This window comes from Ochotona princeps, chromosome 5 (assembly GCF_030435755.1).
Source record: "Ochotona princeps isolate mOchPri1 chromosome 5, mOchPri1.hap1, whole genome shotgun sequence".
NCBI classification, from domain to species: Eukaryota; Metazoa; Chordata; class Mammalia; order Lagomorpha; family Ochotonidae; genus Ochotona; species Ochotona princeps.
The window spans coordinates 17,099,731-17,117,117 of NC_080836.1; the positions used below are offsets into that span (position 1 = coordinate 17,099,731).

General features: G+C 43.0%; 1 protein-coding gene and 1 long non-coding RNA gene across 4 annotated transcripts in view; one reads left to right on the top strand and one right to left on the bottom strand.

The window, feature by feature from the left end:
• Positions 1–11,085, bottom strand: part of ACTR3 (actin related protein 3) — a 56,676-nt gene extending 45,591 nt beyond the window's left edge. Inside the window, exon 1 of the mRNA XM_004589353.4 lies at positions 10,714–11,085. Coding sequence (XP_004589410.1) covers positions 10,714–10,757 — 44 coding nt within the window. The 5' untranslated portion in view covers positions 10,758–11,085. The remainder of the gene's footprint in view (positions 1–10,713) is intronic.
• LOC131480355 (uncharacterized) overlaps positions 10,047–17,387 on the top strand; it is a 108,608-nt gene continuing 101,267 nt past the window's right edge. Inside the window, exons 1-3 of one of the 3 annotated variants that reach the window (XR_009245428.1) lie at positions 10,047–10,189; positions 12,920–13,064; positions 13,971–14,054. This is a non-coding gene — a long non-coding RNA (uncharacterized LOC131480355). Of the gene's footprint in view, positions 10,190–11,615; positions 11,872–12,919; positions 13,065–13,970; positions 14,055–17,387 lie in introns of those variants that run through there. The other 2 variants (XR_009245426.1, XR_009245427.1) reach the window with 2 other exon arrangements.

A 17,387-nucleotide genomic window follows, 5' to 3' on the forward strand; every position in this document is an offset into this window, starting at 1 on the left:
GTGGCAGATGAGGAAGAAGCATGTGGCTCCTAATTTTTCTATGTCTATCACTCTCTTTCAAATAAAATAAATAATAAAAAAATTTCACCCAAAAAGGTGTACAAAGAGGTTGAAATAGCTCATATGAATACATTCCATCTTTTTAAAGTGTTTTTTACTTGAAAGGCAGAGTGACAGAGAAAGAGGGAGAAACAGAGACATCTTCCTTCAACTGGCTCACTCCCTAGCTGGCTGCAACAGAGATGCAGATGACAGAGGTTAACACACCTAGGTCAAATTCTGCTGCCTTCCCAGGGGCATGAGCAGCGAGCTGGATCAGAAGCAAACCAGCCATGACACAGTACGGTCAATTTCAGTATTGACCCATTGACCCAATTATAGTATGGGTCATGTCACAGTATTAAGTGTCAATTTAACCCTCTGTGCTGCAACACTGACCCCATACACATTAATGCAATACAGCTTTAAAGAACTAAAATTTAATTATTTTACTTTTTGCTCTGACGTGTTAGCCTAGTGGCTAATGTCCTCAACTTGCATGCTGGGATCACACTGGCACCAGTTCATGTCCCAGGTGCTTCACTTCCCATCCAGCTCCCTGCTTGTGGCCTGGGAAAGCAGTGAGGATGGTCCAAAGCCTTGGGACCCTGCACCCATGTGGGAGACCCAGAGGAAGCTCCTGGCTCTGGCTTCGGATCAGCTTAGCTCTGGCCCACGCGGCCACTTGGGGAATGAACCAGTGGATGGGAGATCTTTCTCTCTGGCTCTCCTCCTCCTCTCTGTATATCTGCCTTTCCAATAAAAACACATTTTTCAAATCTTAAAAAAAATATTTAAATCTCTGAAACACTAAAAACATGTATTTTCGGGCCCGGCGGCGTGGCCTAGCGGCTAAAGTCCTCGCCTTGAATGCCCCGGGATCCCATATGGGCGCCGGTTCTAATCCCGGCAGCTCCACTTCCCATCCAGCTCCCTGCTTGTGGCCTGGGAAAGCAGTCGAGGATGGCCCAATGCATTGGGACACTGCACCCGTGTGGGAGACCCGGAAGAGGTTCCAGGTTCCCGGCATCAGATCGGCGCGCACCGGCCCGTTTCGGCTCACTTGGGGAGTGAATCATCAGACGGAAGATCTTCCTCTCTGTCTCTCCTCCTCTGTGTATATCTGGCTGTAATAAAATGAATAAATCTTTAAAAAAAAAAATGTATTTTCTCAGGAGAGGATTTATTTTACGAATGTAATTTTTCCTGATATCTTAGAGTGTAACACATACACAAAGAAATTAGTTTAATGACAATCTCACTTATGTTCTACAGGATGCCTATGCATTACAACAGAATATAAAAAAATCTGGATATGTGTGTTATATTAGGCCTCAGTACTATTTAAAATATAAGTAACAGACATTACGTTATTTTCCAATTCTTTTTATTTTCTTAAGTACACACTCATTTTTATTTATTAAAAGGCAGAGCAATGGAAATAGAGACAGATGGAGTGAGATTTACCTTCCATCCAGTTTCACTTCCAAAATGCACACAATAAGTGGGGCCAGTCAGTCCCAAACCTGCAGCCAGGAACTCTATGCAGGTCTCCAACACAGAGAGGAGGCATCAAGTATTTGAACCATCATCTGCCAACATGCCTGCTCTGGTCTTCCACATCTTAACCTCCCTTTTTAGCCTTTTCTTATCCTCTTCGCAACCTCTCATTCACACTAAATATTGAAAACACATGAATGCACCCTTCTCAACATCACTGCATTAATAAATGACAACAGCAAAAAAGACAGAATGCCTAAAGGAGGAATATTCAGCATCATTATAGATGAATACTCTTCTTAGAATGTATCAGGGTTGCCAGTTCCTATTGGTTCTCACACATGGGATTGAAGCAGCCCAGAACCCTCCTCATAGGGTTTGTTGATATAAGAGCAACAGCCAGGAGACCCGGGTGTTCCTCAGAGATAGAAGAATTGTAAATTTCCTTCTGGACTCAGGAGAGGAGCTTTCTCTGTCCTTACTTAGTTCCAACTTTGGCCCCCTATCCTCTCTTGCAATGACCATCAGGGTCACTCAGGAGCCCCAAAATTAGCTCACATAGACAAAGACTAATACAGAAAGCTTTGAACAGACAAGAAAGTCAGCTGGCCTATGACTGCTCAGCCTGTACCTTACTGGTCAGGCTCCAGACTTGGCTTTTCCTAGACCTCACTAGGTAGGATGCAGAGTTCAGTTATTCCTCACCAGCTAGATTATCAGAGATTTCTCTGTGCACCCGTCTAAGACAGTTCTACTCTTCAATTGTTAATACATGCTTTGTTAGAGTTATAAGTTTCTTTGATTATCCTAAAATGCATGAAGTCCTGTAAAATCTCACTTGTATCATGGTTGGGGACAAGAAATAGTAGGATAAAAGAATATGCAGATCAGGCCCGGCGCAGTAGCCTAGCAGCTAAAAGTCCTGGCTCGAAATGCACCGGTGTCCCATACAGGCACTGGTTTTAATCCCGACAGCTCCACTTCCCATCTAGCTCCCTGCTTGTGGCCTGGGAAAGCAGTCGAGGACGATCCAAAACCTTGGGACCCAGCACCCGCATGGGAGACCTGGAGGAGGTTCTAAGTTCCTGGCTTCAGATTGGCGCAGCACCAGCCATTGTGGTCACTTGGGGAGTAAACCATTGGACGGAAGATCTTCCTCTCTGTCTCTCCTCCTTTATGTATATCTGACTTTCCAATAAAAATAGATAAATCTTTTTTAAAAAAACTAACAACAACAAAAAGAGAACATGCAGATCAAACAAATTCAAGGAAATTTCTTTCCTGGTTGTATATAGCATGTCTGAAAAGAACTTTGAAAAAAAAAAAAAAAAACCCTAATATAATTTCACCAAATAATCCTTCTGAAAAATTAGATACTATCTTTTTTACGGTATTAGTTATTATGTGACAATTATGGTTTATGTTATAAAGTCCTACACAAAGTTATAAAACAAACAAATCACTATCCTATCGTAAAGAACCAAATCTAAAACAGTGATTCAATAACATAACTATATCTTGTATGGTTTAATAATAGTTCATGAATATTACAAGTGTTTGGTAAACTATTGTGCACATTTTTTTTTTAAGATTCGTTTTATTACAGCCAGATATACACAAAGGAGGAGAGACAGAGAGGAAGATCTTCCGTCTGATGATTCACTCCCCAAGTGAGCCGAAACGGGCCGGTGCGCGCCGATCTGATGCCGGGAACCTGGAACCTCTTCCGGGTCTCCCACACGGGTGCAGTGTCCCAATGCATTGGGCCATCCTCGACTGCTTTCCCAGGCCACAAGCAGGGAGCTGGATGGGAAGTGGAGCTGCCGGGATTAGAACCGGCGCCCATATGGGATCCCGGGGCATTCAAGGCGAGGACTTTAGCCGCTAGGCCACGCCGCCGGGCCCTATTGTGCACATTTTTGTAGCGTAAGTTTTAACTGCTTTGTTCTTGCTGTTTTATGCTTGTAGTTATAGATAAGTAATATCATTAAAAAAAAGAGGGGAGGATACAAGTTCTCCAAAAATTACGAGGGGGCACTCAAACGCTTTTCTTATAATGGAATCCTGTTCTAAGAAATATATTGTTTAGAGTCACATTTTAAAAATGCCCCTATTCTAACCATTTAGGTATTTCCACATACTGAGACACAAGGTGCAATCAAAATGCTGGACAAGGGGGTCCGGTGGCGTGGCCTAGCGGCTAAAGTCCTCGCCTTGAACGCGCCAGAATCCCACATGGGTGCCGGTTCTAATCCCAGCAGCCCCACTTCCCATCCAGCTCCTGCCTGTGGCCTGGGAAAGCAGTCGAGGACGGCCCAATGCTTTGGGACCCTGCACCTGCGTAGGAGACCCGGAAGAGGTTCCTGGCTCCTGGCTTTGGATTGGCTCAGCTCCGGTTATTGCGTTCACTTGGGGAGTCAATCATCGGATGTAAGATCTTCCTCTCTGTCTTTTCTCCTCTCCAATAAAAATAAATAAATGTTAAAAAAAAAAAAAAAGAAAAAAAATGCTGGACAAGGCATGTTACATTTAGCCCTACCTTGAGTTACATTCTCTTGCTGAAGGATTTTGCTCTTAGAAAGTAGACTGACACAATATAAGTCATGCCTCTTCACAGCCACATACATGCCCTCATTCTTCTGATGCTCAAGAAACTGGACCATGTAACCACAATGCTTTAAATGTTCTTTTCTACTTCAGTTCTCCCATTCTGTTAGATTTAATTTGATAAATTACTGTGATTCCCAAATTTTCACATTTACTTCTAAGTTTTTAACTTCCTCTAGGACATTTCCAATCACAGATCATCATTAATCATTATAACATCATTACAAACAAATTCTGATTCCACCCATTTTCTTAAAAATTAGAAGGCAGATTTACAGATTTCATCCACTGGTTCACTTCCCAAATGCTGAAACAGCTAGAGGGAGCTGAGCTGTTCCGAAGCCAGGAGCCATCTTCTCTGCTTTCCCAGGCCACAAGCAGGGAACTGGATCGGAAGTGGAGCAGCCAGGACATAACAGGTGCCTATATGGGATGCAGAACTTACAGGTGGAAGACTAGCCAGTTGAACCATTGTGTTGGCACTTTCTATTTTCTTAAAACTAATTCCATTACTGTCCCATCACTCAAGCTCACAATTTCGCAATCTTCATTGATACCTACTTATAATCCATCCTTCCTTCACAAGCTCTCAAATGAATAAACTACTACTGGAAAGAATTGTTCAGTGGTTCCACAGGGAAGTTAGGTATGCAGGGCCAAGAAATGCAAGAGACAAGAAACTAGGGCTACAACTATTTCATTCTCCATCATCTTATTTTGTAATCTTCAAAAGGAGGGGAGCAGTCAAGTAGGCTTGGTACTGTAGCACAGAAAATTAAGCTGCCACCTGCAACACCAGTAATCCATACGGGTATTGGTTCAATTCCCAGCTACTTCATTTTCAATCTAGCTCCCTGCTAATACACCTGGGAAAGCACAGGAAGATGGTACAAGTGTGTGGGGGTTGGGCATCCATTTGGGAGAACCAGATGAAACTCTCCGATCCTGGTTTCTGCTCAGCCATTACAGCAACATGAGGAGTGAACAAACAAGCCATACTTTGACCTTCAGATGAAATGCAAGTAAAAAGAATAGAGGGTTTCAAGTACACAAATCATACAGTTAGTACGTGGTGAAGGTTTACCTCAAAAAAACAGCTAACAGAAAAACCTTTTCTAGTCATTAGTTAACAATACAAAGGGAAGTACACACAAGGGGCTGGCAATGAGGCAGTGTGTGCTGGTTCAAATCCTGATGCTCTATCTCCAAACCAGCTTCCTGCTAACGCAACTAGGAAGACTAGGCGCCTGCCATTCACTGGAGACACTCAGATGGAGTTCTGGGCTCTTGGCTTCTTTCCAGACGTGGCTGTCACAGCCACATGGGCAGTGACCCAGTGTTGGAAAAGATGCATCTACACCTCTCTTTCCCTCTCTTTTTCTCTCTGTGGATGAAAGATATTTCTCTTTTTCTCTCTTAAATAAATCAATCTTAAACAAAAAGTAATCTTTTCCTAATATATATCTTCTACTCTATCTTCACCACCATTGCAAAACTTTTATGAGATTGTAATAGAGCATAACAAAAATTATCTAGGAAGTCTATTTAAATTGATATTCCTAGGCCCAACCCTTGAGATTCTGAACAAGAGATGTTTCTGATTATTCTTCATTCCTGCTCATTTAATCCTTCAAGAAAAATCTGAGTTCTTATTTTGCAATAAACCCCATAATTTCACCTCAAATATCTCATTTAGAACTGACCATAGAGCATTTCATTCTACCTATATTCCCAAAGTCCAATTTTCAATATTTCATTCCTCTAATGAAAAATGTATATCCATATCATGCAAGTATTTTTTGCAATCAGAGCTGCACTGACATACAAATGCTTGATACAAATGCTAGCTCCCTTTCACATTGTATATTTTAGTTCCACATCATGTTATTACATACCACTCAATTCATACTGGGGGGTAACAGTGCAATGTATCATGCTAAGAGGGTTAAATACAAAAAGCAGTCAGTCGTCCCTCTTGTCTCTGCAAATGATCTAGATACCCACCCAAATTCCTAAAAGGACAGCTCAAATCTGATACACAGGTTGCTTGACTTCTTAAACACAATTATCTTTCTGAAAAGTACACATCCTAACATTTGATTAAATGCAGTTGCCTATCATCCTGGTTTTTTTTGTTTGTTTGTTTTTTTAAATGATTTTAGCTTCTTCGGTTAAGGTTCTTGGAGGCAGACTGCAGTAAACATTTTCATTATAATTCCAAGAGTGCCTAGCCTGCTACTAAGTATGCAGTAGGTCTCAATTTGACAATTACTTTTTCTACCTGTGTAAGTCACTCTTACATCACTAATGATGTTTGTATGTTTATAACATTACAAAATAATTCTGGAAAAAAAAGTCAAACATATCTAAAATCGAAATATACCCAAGGGGCCACTCTCCACATGAGAGAGGTAGTACAGCAGCTTGGCTACATTTATTTGCTACAAAACCCTGGGCAGAGTAACTTCAAGTCTATAAAACAGACATTATACTTCTCAGATTAATGGAAAAGTTAGTAACATTCATAAAGCATTTAGCATAGGCTCTCACACATAGTTCTTGATAAAGGCCAGTTATTATTATTTCCTTAAAAACAGAATGTAGAGTATTTTTTCTAAAAAGTAACTTAAGGAAACTGACAAAAAACAAATAGCTCACTTACTCAAAAATAAAAGAACATGAGAAAATATCCTAATAACTCATATACTCAGAAATAAAAGGACAAGAAGATTTCTCTAAATCAAATTGGTATGGTGGACTTAATTTTTTGTAAGATTACTTTAAACAGGAATAAGCAGAGTTAACTTCAGCAAAAAAATAAATAAATAAAGCAAATGCTCATAGTTCTAAAAAAGGGCTCAGGGTTCCCTGAAGTTAATAAAACACAGAGCTCAAATACAAAACTTGGGTCCAAACAGCTACTCAAACTACCTGCTAATTAGATGACACTACAGGAATAATTTAAGTTCTCTATTGCTGTTTCTTACTTGTAAAATGAAGCAAAAATAGCTGTCACAGACCAAATAAGGTAGTGAAAAGCATGGCCAGCAGGTCTTCCACTAGTGGATCTTTCCCTTCTCTGCTTAAAAATAAAAATTCACAACAGTGTTTTACAGTAAGGCTGAAAAGTTCCCCAGACACAATATATATAGTAACTCAAGATCAATAGCGGTGCAGTCAAGATAAAAGGATGGCAGGAAAAAAAGATTTTCACTAAGTCTAAGAAATGACTTCTCAACAGGAGCACTTCTGTGCTATCTACTTTAAACAGCAAGCAAAACATAACCTAGCAAAGGATGAAGGATTTTAATGAATGAATTTTGGTTAACAAGATACTACGAATATTTCAGTCCCTACACTGTTTAGGGAAATAACATTATCATAAACATTATGAACAGAATTCATGTAAGAAACATGAACTTCCCACATAAACCATCCCCCATGCACCCAGCTCTTTCTCATTGCTCCCAAACAAGATCATCCTTCATCCACATAGATTCTGGAATGTAGCCACAGGATGAATTAAATAAAAACATTCACTGACTTCAACAAAATATTTATGCTAACATTTAAAGATTGCCAAGAAGCTTAAAGTCAATTAGGGAAATTCCTGAATTCACTCTGGATCTGAATACACCTTTTATAACAAGCTGTATTATCCTCTAGTCTAATAATCACCAGAAATAATTTGTTAATGCAGTTTTTAGAGTAGGAGGGAAAAGCAAAAGGAAAAATCACAAGTGAAGCTCTAGAACCAAGCTAGAACACAGCAGAAAGACATAAGCAGTTCTCTTATTAGACTTGCATGTTGCAAAAATTTAACTGAAAACATGCCAAAATACAAAACAATAAAAAAAAAGAAGCTATTTGGAATAACCTTGACTTTCACAAATATTACAGTTAAATTTTTTTTCAATGTTTTTTCATCAGTAGTAGAAAATTTGTTCTGTAATTCACTTTTAAACAACAAGCTCCATCAACCAGAAGCTACATGCTCAAATTTTATTCAACAATGTTTCTCCAAAGCAGAACAGAAATCATGAGGATATGGTGTAAATATGGAGAAAGTATTTCTAATTTTTTTTTAATTGGCGTTTCTGTTTATGACCTGAGTCTTGGTCATTTCTTTTTTAAGAAGATCTCTAATTTAAAATTTGGGGATGATGCTCCATGATTCCTAATTCTTACAGCACTGGGTGATTGATAACGGAAGACCACAAGTTTCAGAGATAGAGCTACTCTTTTGGTCACCTTTTGCTTAACATTCATAATGAAATGGAATGAGCAACCCGATTCAGGATATAATTTTTTACTTACACTGAGTAAATGTAGTTAAAAACTGACAAGACCAATACATAAACATAAAGTACAAAAATTTTATGTAGTTTGCATGGGGGTGGCACAATATTCTGGGACCCAAAACTTCCTGTTCAGGCCATATTTAAGAGATGTTTTTTAACTGACCCAACCTCAAGGACTTAACCTTTAACCTCTATATGCCAATAAAGATGAAAATTAACTTTCTAGAAGTTGCACATAATAGGCAGCTAGGCCAAAAAGCCTTCTGAGGACCAAAAAACCTCTTATCAGTCACGTTCCAATCTGAAGCATCCAATTAACAACTTCTCATGAGGTGAGACTGGCATATTGTAATAACTGAAAGAATAAAACAGAAATACCACAGGTATAGATTTAACCCCTCTCCTCACTCATAAAATCTGAAGTTGGCCTTTCAGAAAAGAGGTCATTTAAGGACAGTTAACCTCAATAAGATAACCTCATATACTAATTCAAAAATATCCAAAACTGTACCACAAATGGAAAGAAAGTGACATCCTATTTAGATTATTACCAAGATATTTATTAGGCTGACAATTACAACACTATTTTCATTGATAATCCAGTAACTTCTACAGCATTTAGCCATTCATGCTGCAGCAGTATTCGTCACTAGAAAAGTCCTACCCACTGAGGCCACATCTAATTTTAACACTGACCCTCAACACAAATTACTCAGCAATTAGAGTTAGGAAGAAATTTTTTTAAAAACACCAGTTCAGGGAAATGAGACCACATTAACAAGAAACTTAACTTAAATATGTACATATTACGTATGTATTGTGTATACATGTGTGTATTTCAAAGCTCAACGAGGTGAGTTCTTTCCAAGGAAAAATATCAACAATCAGTTGTTTCCTTCAGAAACTGTTCCTCTAGTATAAAATTATGAGAACGAGGACCACAGACACTTACATTGATTATTTAATGTTTAAATAAATTTCAATGAATTTAAACAGAAAGTCTACCTTATCCATTTGATTTAGAGAATGAGGGCAAGCCACATTTTAAGTAACAAGAGGGTGAAAAATAAAAGAGGGGGAAGAAAAGGTTAACAGCACTTCCTCCCCTCAAAACAAAATACAACTAAAGTGTTTTAGGGATCAACGAGATAGGTTGGCCAAAAAACCGAAAATCCCACTTTCAATACGTCACCATAAAACACATATTCTACCTTGAAATATAGGAAGTTGACTGGCTGTACCTTAACTCTCCTACACGTCTGTGATACAAAAGGAAAGACTCCTTGGAAGCCATGCTCTGTTTCCGTAAAGGGCACTGGAACTCCCTGCACATGAAGCACATTCCTCCATCCCCTCCACCTTCCCCCTTAAGCTCCCGTCAGCCAAGGGACCACCAGGTTGCCTTCCCAAGGTGCTGCCTTCCCTTCTCCCGCCCCTGTCCCACACACTGCGATCTAGCCCTGCCAAGGCAGTGTCTCTGAAACCTTGCTTAAATCTGAAAAGTTCTCATAAGATGTGTTCAGGTTGGAAACGAAAAACTACCTTATAAGGGTATAAAAGACTGAAAGCAGGAAGCGGCTTTGACAAAACTAAGGAAGTTGCAGCGCGCTTGCTCACTGGGGGGACTTTTCGGAGGCACCGAGAAGTAACCTATGACATTTATCTGTCTCATTTTAACATGGGACTGGACTCACCAGTCAGAACGCTGTGGGAGATGGAAATGGACCGGGAGTGGACACGAGGTGGGTGGTAGAGCGAAAAGCCCCGTCACGGCTTCCCATTCTTCCCTCTTCCCCACCCACACCCGGGGCAGTGTTGTCACAGCAGTCTTGCAAAACCCACAAGGAGAGCTTCTCTTTTTCTCGCTCGAGCCCCTGGGTCCCCTAAGCCCATGGGCAATTGAGGCAAGGAAGGGAAAGGAGGAAAAAAAAAAAGAAAGAAAGAAAAAAAGCCGGGTGGGCTGGGCAAGGCGACCACCGCTGGAGTGACCAGGCGACCGTCCCCACCTAGATCTCCTCGGGCGGCGCTGCGGGGAGGTCGCGAGGAGGACGCCACCCCCGGGGGTCCTCGCCCCGCGCCCCGGCCCCGGGCCCGCTCCCACGAGGGTGCAGAGAGGGGACGAGGGAGGCGCAGGCTGCGGGCCCCACCCCTTGCAAGCCGGCGGCGGTAGCTCGCCGCACCATTCATCTCCCGGCCTCCTTCCTCCCCCGCCATTTTCCTCCGTCCGCCTCAGTTTCCCCACCCCCGGCCGCCAGCCCACCCTTACCCTGTGCCACAGTCCACCACACAGGCCGGCAGCCGTCCCGCCATCTTCCTCCTCGCCTGCTGCTGCCGCTGCCGCCGTCTGCTCCGTGCTGATTGGGGCCAGGGATTGGCGGCAGGAGATGGGAGCTACAGACCATCCACGGGCTGGGCCGCCCTCTCCGTCCGGGGGGGAAGCTGGCAAGCCCAAGCAGTAGCAAGAAAGCAGCAGTCTCGGCCAGCGGCTACCACTTCCGCAACCCAAGCAGCCAGGCAGTCCCCGCCCTACCCCGCCGCGGCCTCCTCCCCCTCTGCTCTCTCCTCTCTTCCCTCCTCCTCGCTCCTGCCCCCACCCTACAACTTCTCCCCCCTTCACGCCGCCTTTCCTCAGGAAGCCAAGATGGCCGCCGGTGCCGACGCCCCGGCCGGGCCAGGCCCAGGCCCCGAGGCCCCCCCCTTCCGGCTCTGCGCGGGAGGGGCGAGCGAGCATGCGCAGTGAGGTGCGGCCGCGCGCCGCGGCTCCCGTCCAGTCAGCCACGGCGTCCGTTTCGGGTTTTCCAAAAAGGTGGGCACGGAGGAGGCAGCTCCAAGCCTTCATTCTCTCTCTTTTTTAAGCTTTTTTCGGTTCAACCCTTTGGTTTAGTTTTAGTTATTTCTGTGCGAGGTTGAGAAAAGAATGGGAGCACATCCTGCTGGCCAGGAATATCTCCAGTGCCCGGGGTGGGGGAGGAGAAGGGCCTAATTGGAAAACGTTGTTCGAGGCCTGCAGCCATAGTTGGAACTTGAGCGGCTGCTTTCGTGGGTGGGAAAGATCCCCGTGCGAACGTGGGTGCGCAGCCTGGAAGCACAGGAACAAAGGCGTGCACCGTGAGCCTTTTTTTGCTGCAAGGTTTTCTTCGGCTACCTTTGGACGTGGTTATCGGCCCCCTCCCCAAAAGCCAGGCCTCTGGCCACCAGGAGGGCAGACCTCCGAATTATTACAGGGAACATCCTTCACTCACGGCCTTTGGGGCTGCTAGCAAGCATTTCCTTCTAGAATTGTAAGATTCTGTAATCAGAATAACTACAAGGATTAAAGACCAAAATGCTTTTCTTTTCATTAAAAACTAAAGAGCCTGAAGCAAGAGATTCCAAGCTTTAGTGTGTGTGAAGCTCACCTTGGGAAGCCAGCTGAAACCCTTGGGTGAGCCACGCTCCTAGAGATTTCTGGTTAAATGGCCTGAGAATTTGCATTTTTAGCAAATTACTAGGTTTCCACTTGCAGAAGGAGGAAGATGCAAAGCCTTCCTCTCTCATACTTTTTTTCCCCCAGTCTATGCTGTACTGGTTTTACATGAGGCTAAAATTAAAATACTTCTCTTAAGAAAAAAAAATGTCTTATTCAGAAGATCATGCAGTGTAATGTGAAGCTGGCCTGGGGAGTAGAATAAGGGTTTTTCATTCATTCACTTGGCAGGAAAGTATTGCTCACCTACTCTATTCTGGCAGAGCCTGTGCTGACCTTGACTATTCAGTGTGTTGCAAAATAAACAAGATCTCTGCTCTGGGGGAGTTTGCAGGCAGATTGTGTTCAGGGCAATAGAAGGAAGAGAGCCAGGAACTGTGAGGAATGAGAGATTGGGAAAGGGATGGGAAAGGCTGCTCTGATGGAGTCGTTTAAAACTGAGGTTCTGGGGGCGTGGGGGGAAGGAGATGGGAGAAGGGATGGAGAGGAAGAGGAACCTCCAACCCCAGGCTGTGGGAACAACTAGAATCAAGATCCTGAAGCTAGAACAAGGGTGGCTTCTTCCTCAGAGTCAGAGATCAGGGTGGCCAAAGTGAAGTGAGCCAAGGAACGTTTTGAAGTTGACCCTAAAAGCAACTTGAGGCTATGATGTTCCATGGAGGGAGCCAGCCAACTGCTGTGGTTACCTTGTAGAGACTGGTCCAGCTGAGTGCAGAAGGAATCACGGCGTGTGCATGCTGGAGTGCAGGGATGGGAAGGCACGTGGACAAGCAACCACAGGGGATCCGATTCGTGCAGAAGCTCTCTGAGTGATACTGGAGAATCAAAAACAGACATGGCTCTTTCGGATACATTGATAATGGGGATTTGTTGCTGCCACTTCCGCTGTCAAGAAATCAGGAGCACGTTGGGGAGACATATACGGGAGGATTGCTATGTCATAAGAGACATTCTTGGTAGCAGTAGCATGAATGGTTTGTGTGTTTTATTTTTTTTTTTTTTCCAGCAACTTCAGGTAACAAGAGATCATACAAAAGGAACCCCAAGGACAGAGATTAGGACCTTGAAGAGTCACTCAGGAGAGCCCACATTGGCCTTTCAAAGTCATCACATCAAGGGTCAGAAACTTGAATGCTTTCAGGTCCAGACAGGTAATGCTACAAGATAAGGGAGCCATGGGTCAGGTATTGGAAATTTATCCCCAATATAATAGTAGGGAAAGATGAGACCGTTAAGCAATGCCCATACCAATTAATTAGTATTGTTGTCACAGGAGTGGATTCATTATTGTTACCATGAAAATGGGTTTATTGCAGAAGGGTGGGTCCCGCCTTCCCCAACCTGTGCTGCCTTCTGCCAGGGGATGATGTATCTGAAGCTCCTCACTAAATGCTGGCTAGGCAGTCTTGAACTTCCCAACTTCTAGAACTATGAGTAATGGAGCACTATTTTTTATAACATATCCAGTCCCTGGTATTCTGTTTCAACAACACAAACTAATGCAGTAATGAATTTCTGCAGCCTTATCTGACTTGTAGACCACCATTTGGTAACATTTACTTTGGTTGGTAGTATTGTGTGTTCTTCATATATGAAGCCAGGTCAGTACTAGCTGTTAACTTTTAGCTCATAGACATCTATCACAGTATCAAATAATGCACAGTGGCCTGTGTAAAGGCAGTCATTGTTGGAAGCATTTGGAAACTTCTAGCGTTTGTTGGAAATGGCATTTGAGCTTGTTCCTCATAATCTGTCTACTCAAAATTTGCTTTAGATTCCTTCCACTTCCTGTTTGCTACATGCAAAACTGGCCAGATACTGTTGTGGTACAGCCTTCCTGAGTTGCCAGGAACTTGCAGATACACGCTCCACCAAAGCACTTTTGCTCACCCTGTTTGCTTATGCACTGCTGCTCATCTTCTCCCAACACAGAAGCAGAGCATGTTACAGTTCCTGGGCCTCTCAGAGAGTATCTTGTTGGAAGTGAAAAGAAAGTCGATGTTGGACTACTCTGTATTATTCCTCCCTGACGTCAGCATTCTTTTGTTTCGGTTCAGGTCAACCAGATGCCTGGTTTTCATCCATCTCCATTCTTGATTCCCAACTTGTCAAATAGTTACGAGTCTCACAATATCCTTCCAGTAAGTATCCTTTGACCTAAGTTAGCCATGGCTGATCCCCATCATTTGCATTAAGTTTAAGACCTTTTTAAGTGTTATAAGATCCCAGAGAATTTAGATAACTCTCGCAGTATTGTAAAGAAATTAAGGAACAAAGTTCAGACAAAAACACAGCTTCAACCACATTTCAGAGCTCTTTCGATGTAATGCCACAAACATTGTTTCATTTTGACAGATGTACTAGTTACCAATCACCGTAAGATTGTCGAGGTTATTCCTGTACATTACAGCCCATTTAGCAAATGTCTTTGAATCTTAAAAAATGTCCAGGAAATTCATATGTCATTTGTTTTCCATTGTTTTAAAATGAGAACAGGGTGGGTGTTAAGGCGGGTTAAGATGTTTGAGACGCCTGCATCCCATATGGGAGCATTGTTACAAGTCCCAGCACCTCTGTTTCCCACTCAGCTTCCTGCTAACGCAGAAGGGAGAACATTGGATGCGGGGCCAAGTTTTGAGGGCTCTACTAACTGCATGGGAGATTTCCGTAAAGTTCTGGGCTCCTGGCTTCAATCTGGGCCACCTGGCTGTTATAGGCATTTGAGGAGTATCCAGCAGCCGGAAGATCGTCCTCACTGTCTCACTCTCACTCTTTCAGTCCCTTCCTCTCTGTCACTCTTCCTTTCAAATCTTTCAATAAGAAATGGTAAATATGTATATGTAAAAAGAATTCACTTCAGTAGTTACTACAACAATGACTATTTGCATATTGGCAGACCAATCAAACCCACAGAGAGCATTGATTAAGAACAGATAAGTATGGAGCTGGCATGGTAGCTTAGCACGCTAATCTTCTACCTGTAGCACTGATATCCCATATGGGTGCTGGGGCCCAACTGATTCACTTCAACTCCACTCCCTGCTATGGCCTGGGAAAGTACCAGAGGAGGCTTAGAACCTTTGTCCCCTGCACCCATGTGGGAGACCTAGCAGAAGCTTCTTGTTCCTGGTTTCAGATCAGATTATCTCTGGCTGTTGGGACCATTGGGGAGTGAACCAATGGATGAAAGATTTCTTTCTGTCCCTCCCTGTAACCCTGACTTTTCAAGTAAGATAAATAAATTGTTTTTTTAAGGGGGCATACAGATAACTATCAAAGAGCAATCACAAAATACAAGCATACAAACAAGAAGCCGAACCCTTGTGGTCAGAGTTGGGCTGTAAATCCTGACTTCTCCCTTCTCCAGTTGTATATTCTTGCACAGCTAACGTGGTAAGCCAGGACAGTAATGATTTTAGATTCAAGAGGCTTTGGAATTGAATTTGAATTCTTTCTTTCATTTACTCTGTTTATCTATCTATAAATCTGGCAGGGATATTGAACCTATACAGTTGTTATGAAGGTCAAGCGTTTTCTGCTCAAGGTAATGTTCGTTCTGGATAAAAGGACCCCAGCTCCAGCTGGGAGGAGAGCAGTCTGCCCTTCGGGGCTAGTGCAACCATCAGACACCAGACACATCCTGCCAGAGGGGAGCTCCGCAAAGTCTTGGCCTCCTACCTCTCCCCCACTGCCTGGCTTTGTCAAGATCACCAGCTTGTGCAGGGTGGAAATGTGTGATAACAGGGTTCAGACCAGACACCTCTGAAAAAAAACTTTTTAGGACTATCCTGAATAGCGGAATGATTTTAGTACAAATGGATTCAGAAGACGGTTTATTATAATGAAGTTACAATTTTTTTCATTACTCAAATATATAGACTTCAACATCCAAAAACTTTCCCTCCTCTGCAGATATTATATTGGTGTCCATGGGGTGCCATTGTACAAAACTCTATGGAAGCTTGCCTTCAAATTTACCTTCAGAACATTTTCTTTGAAGATTTATTCATTGATTTGAAAGAATTACAAAGAGAGGGCCCGACGCCATAGCCTAGTGGCTAAATCCTTGCCTTGCACATGCTGGGATCCCATATGGGCACTGGTTTGTGTCGCAGCTGTTCCACTTCCCATGCAGTTCTCTGCTTGTGGCCTGGCAAAGCAATAGAGGATGCCCAAAGCCTTAGGACCCTACACCTGCGTGGGAGATGCAGAGGAAGCTCCTGGCTCCTGGCTTTGGAGCTCAACTCTGTCCGTTGCTACCACTTGGGGAGTGAAACAACAAATGGAAAATCTTTCTGTATGTCTCTCCTTCTCTGTAAATCTGACTTTCCAATAAAAACAAATACATCTTTAAACAGAAAGAATTACAAGGAAAGAGGGAGAGACAGATTTAGGTCTTCCATCTGCTGGTTCATGGCCCACATAACTACACCGGCCAGGGCTGGGCCGGTTGAACCCTGGAACCAGGAACTCCATCTGGGTCTCCCAGGAGAGTGGCAAGGAACCAATGACCTGGGCCATCTTCTGCTATTTTTTAGGAACATAAGCAGGAAGAAGACATAAAAGTTGGGCAGCAGTGGCCATATGGGATGCTAGCATCACAGACACTAGCTTAACACACCGTACCGCAGAACCGGGACCCCATTACATCCCTTAAAATATCTCCATTGGCAGTTTATTTTGACCTTTGTGGGGTAGATTGAGTTTTTGGAATTGGACAAAATTAATTTCTTCAAGACCAATTTCAGTGAATAAAATGGCTGATCAGCTGGTCAGTTGCTACGTGACTATTAGTGAACCTGATTTTCATATGTAGCATCAACTGTTGTTATCATCATTTTAAAATGAAGTTCTAGAAAGATTTTATTGAAGTGGCACATTCTTTATTGCTGTCGCCTGAAAGTGTCCCATGAAGATTATGATGGTGGGGGTGGGGCCTTTGCTGGGTAATTAGGTTAAGAAGGTGGCACACCATTGAGTGCACTCAGGAACCTGATGGAAGGGAATCAGTAACCCTCCCTCACCCTTTCTGCCATAGGAGGACACAGCAAGAATTCATCCATTAACAAACCAGGAAGCAGGCCCATATGAGGCGTAGAACCTGTCTTCACACCTTAATTGCAGACTCCAGACTCCTGAATTATGAAAAATGACAGTCTGTTGCTTTTATAAACTGATGGTATTTTGTCACAGTAGCTTCACCTGAAAAAGAACTAAGGTGAAAATACTCATTATCGGGACAAGCACTTGGCACAGTAGTTAACTTGAGACATCCATATGTTCTGTCAGACTTTTGAGTTCATATTCAGATTAATTTTAGCTTTCTGCTCATATGCACTCTGGGAGGCAGGAGATGATGGCTCAGGTACTTGGGTGTCATCCTTGTGGGGAGATCCAGGTTGAGTATCTGAGTCCCAGCCTCCCCTTGTCCAGGATATTGCAGGTGCTTGGAAGTGAACCAACACATGGAAGAT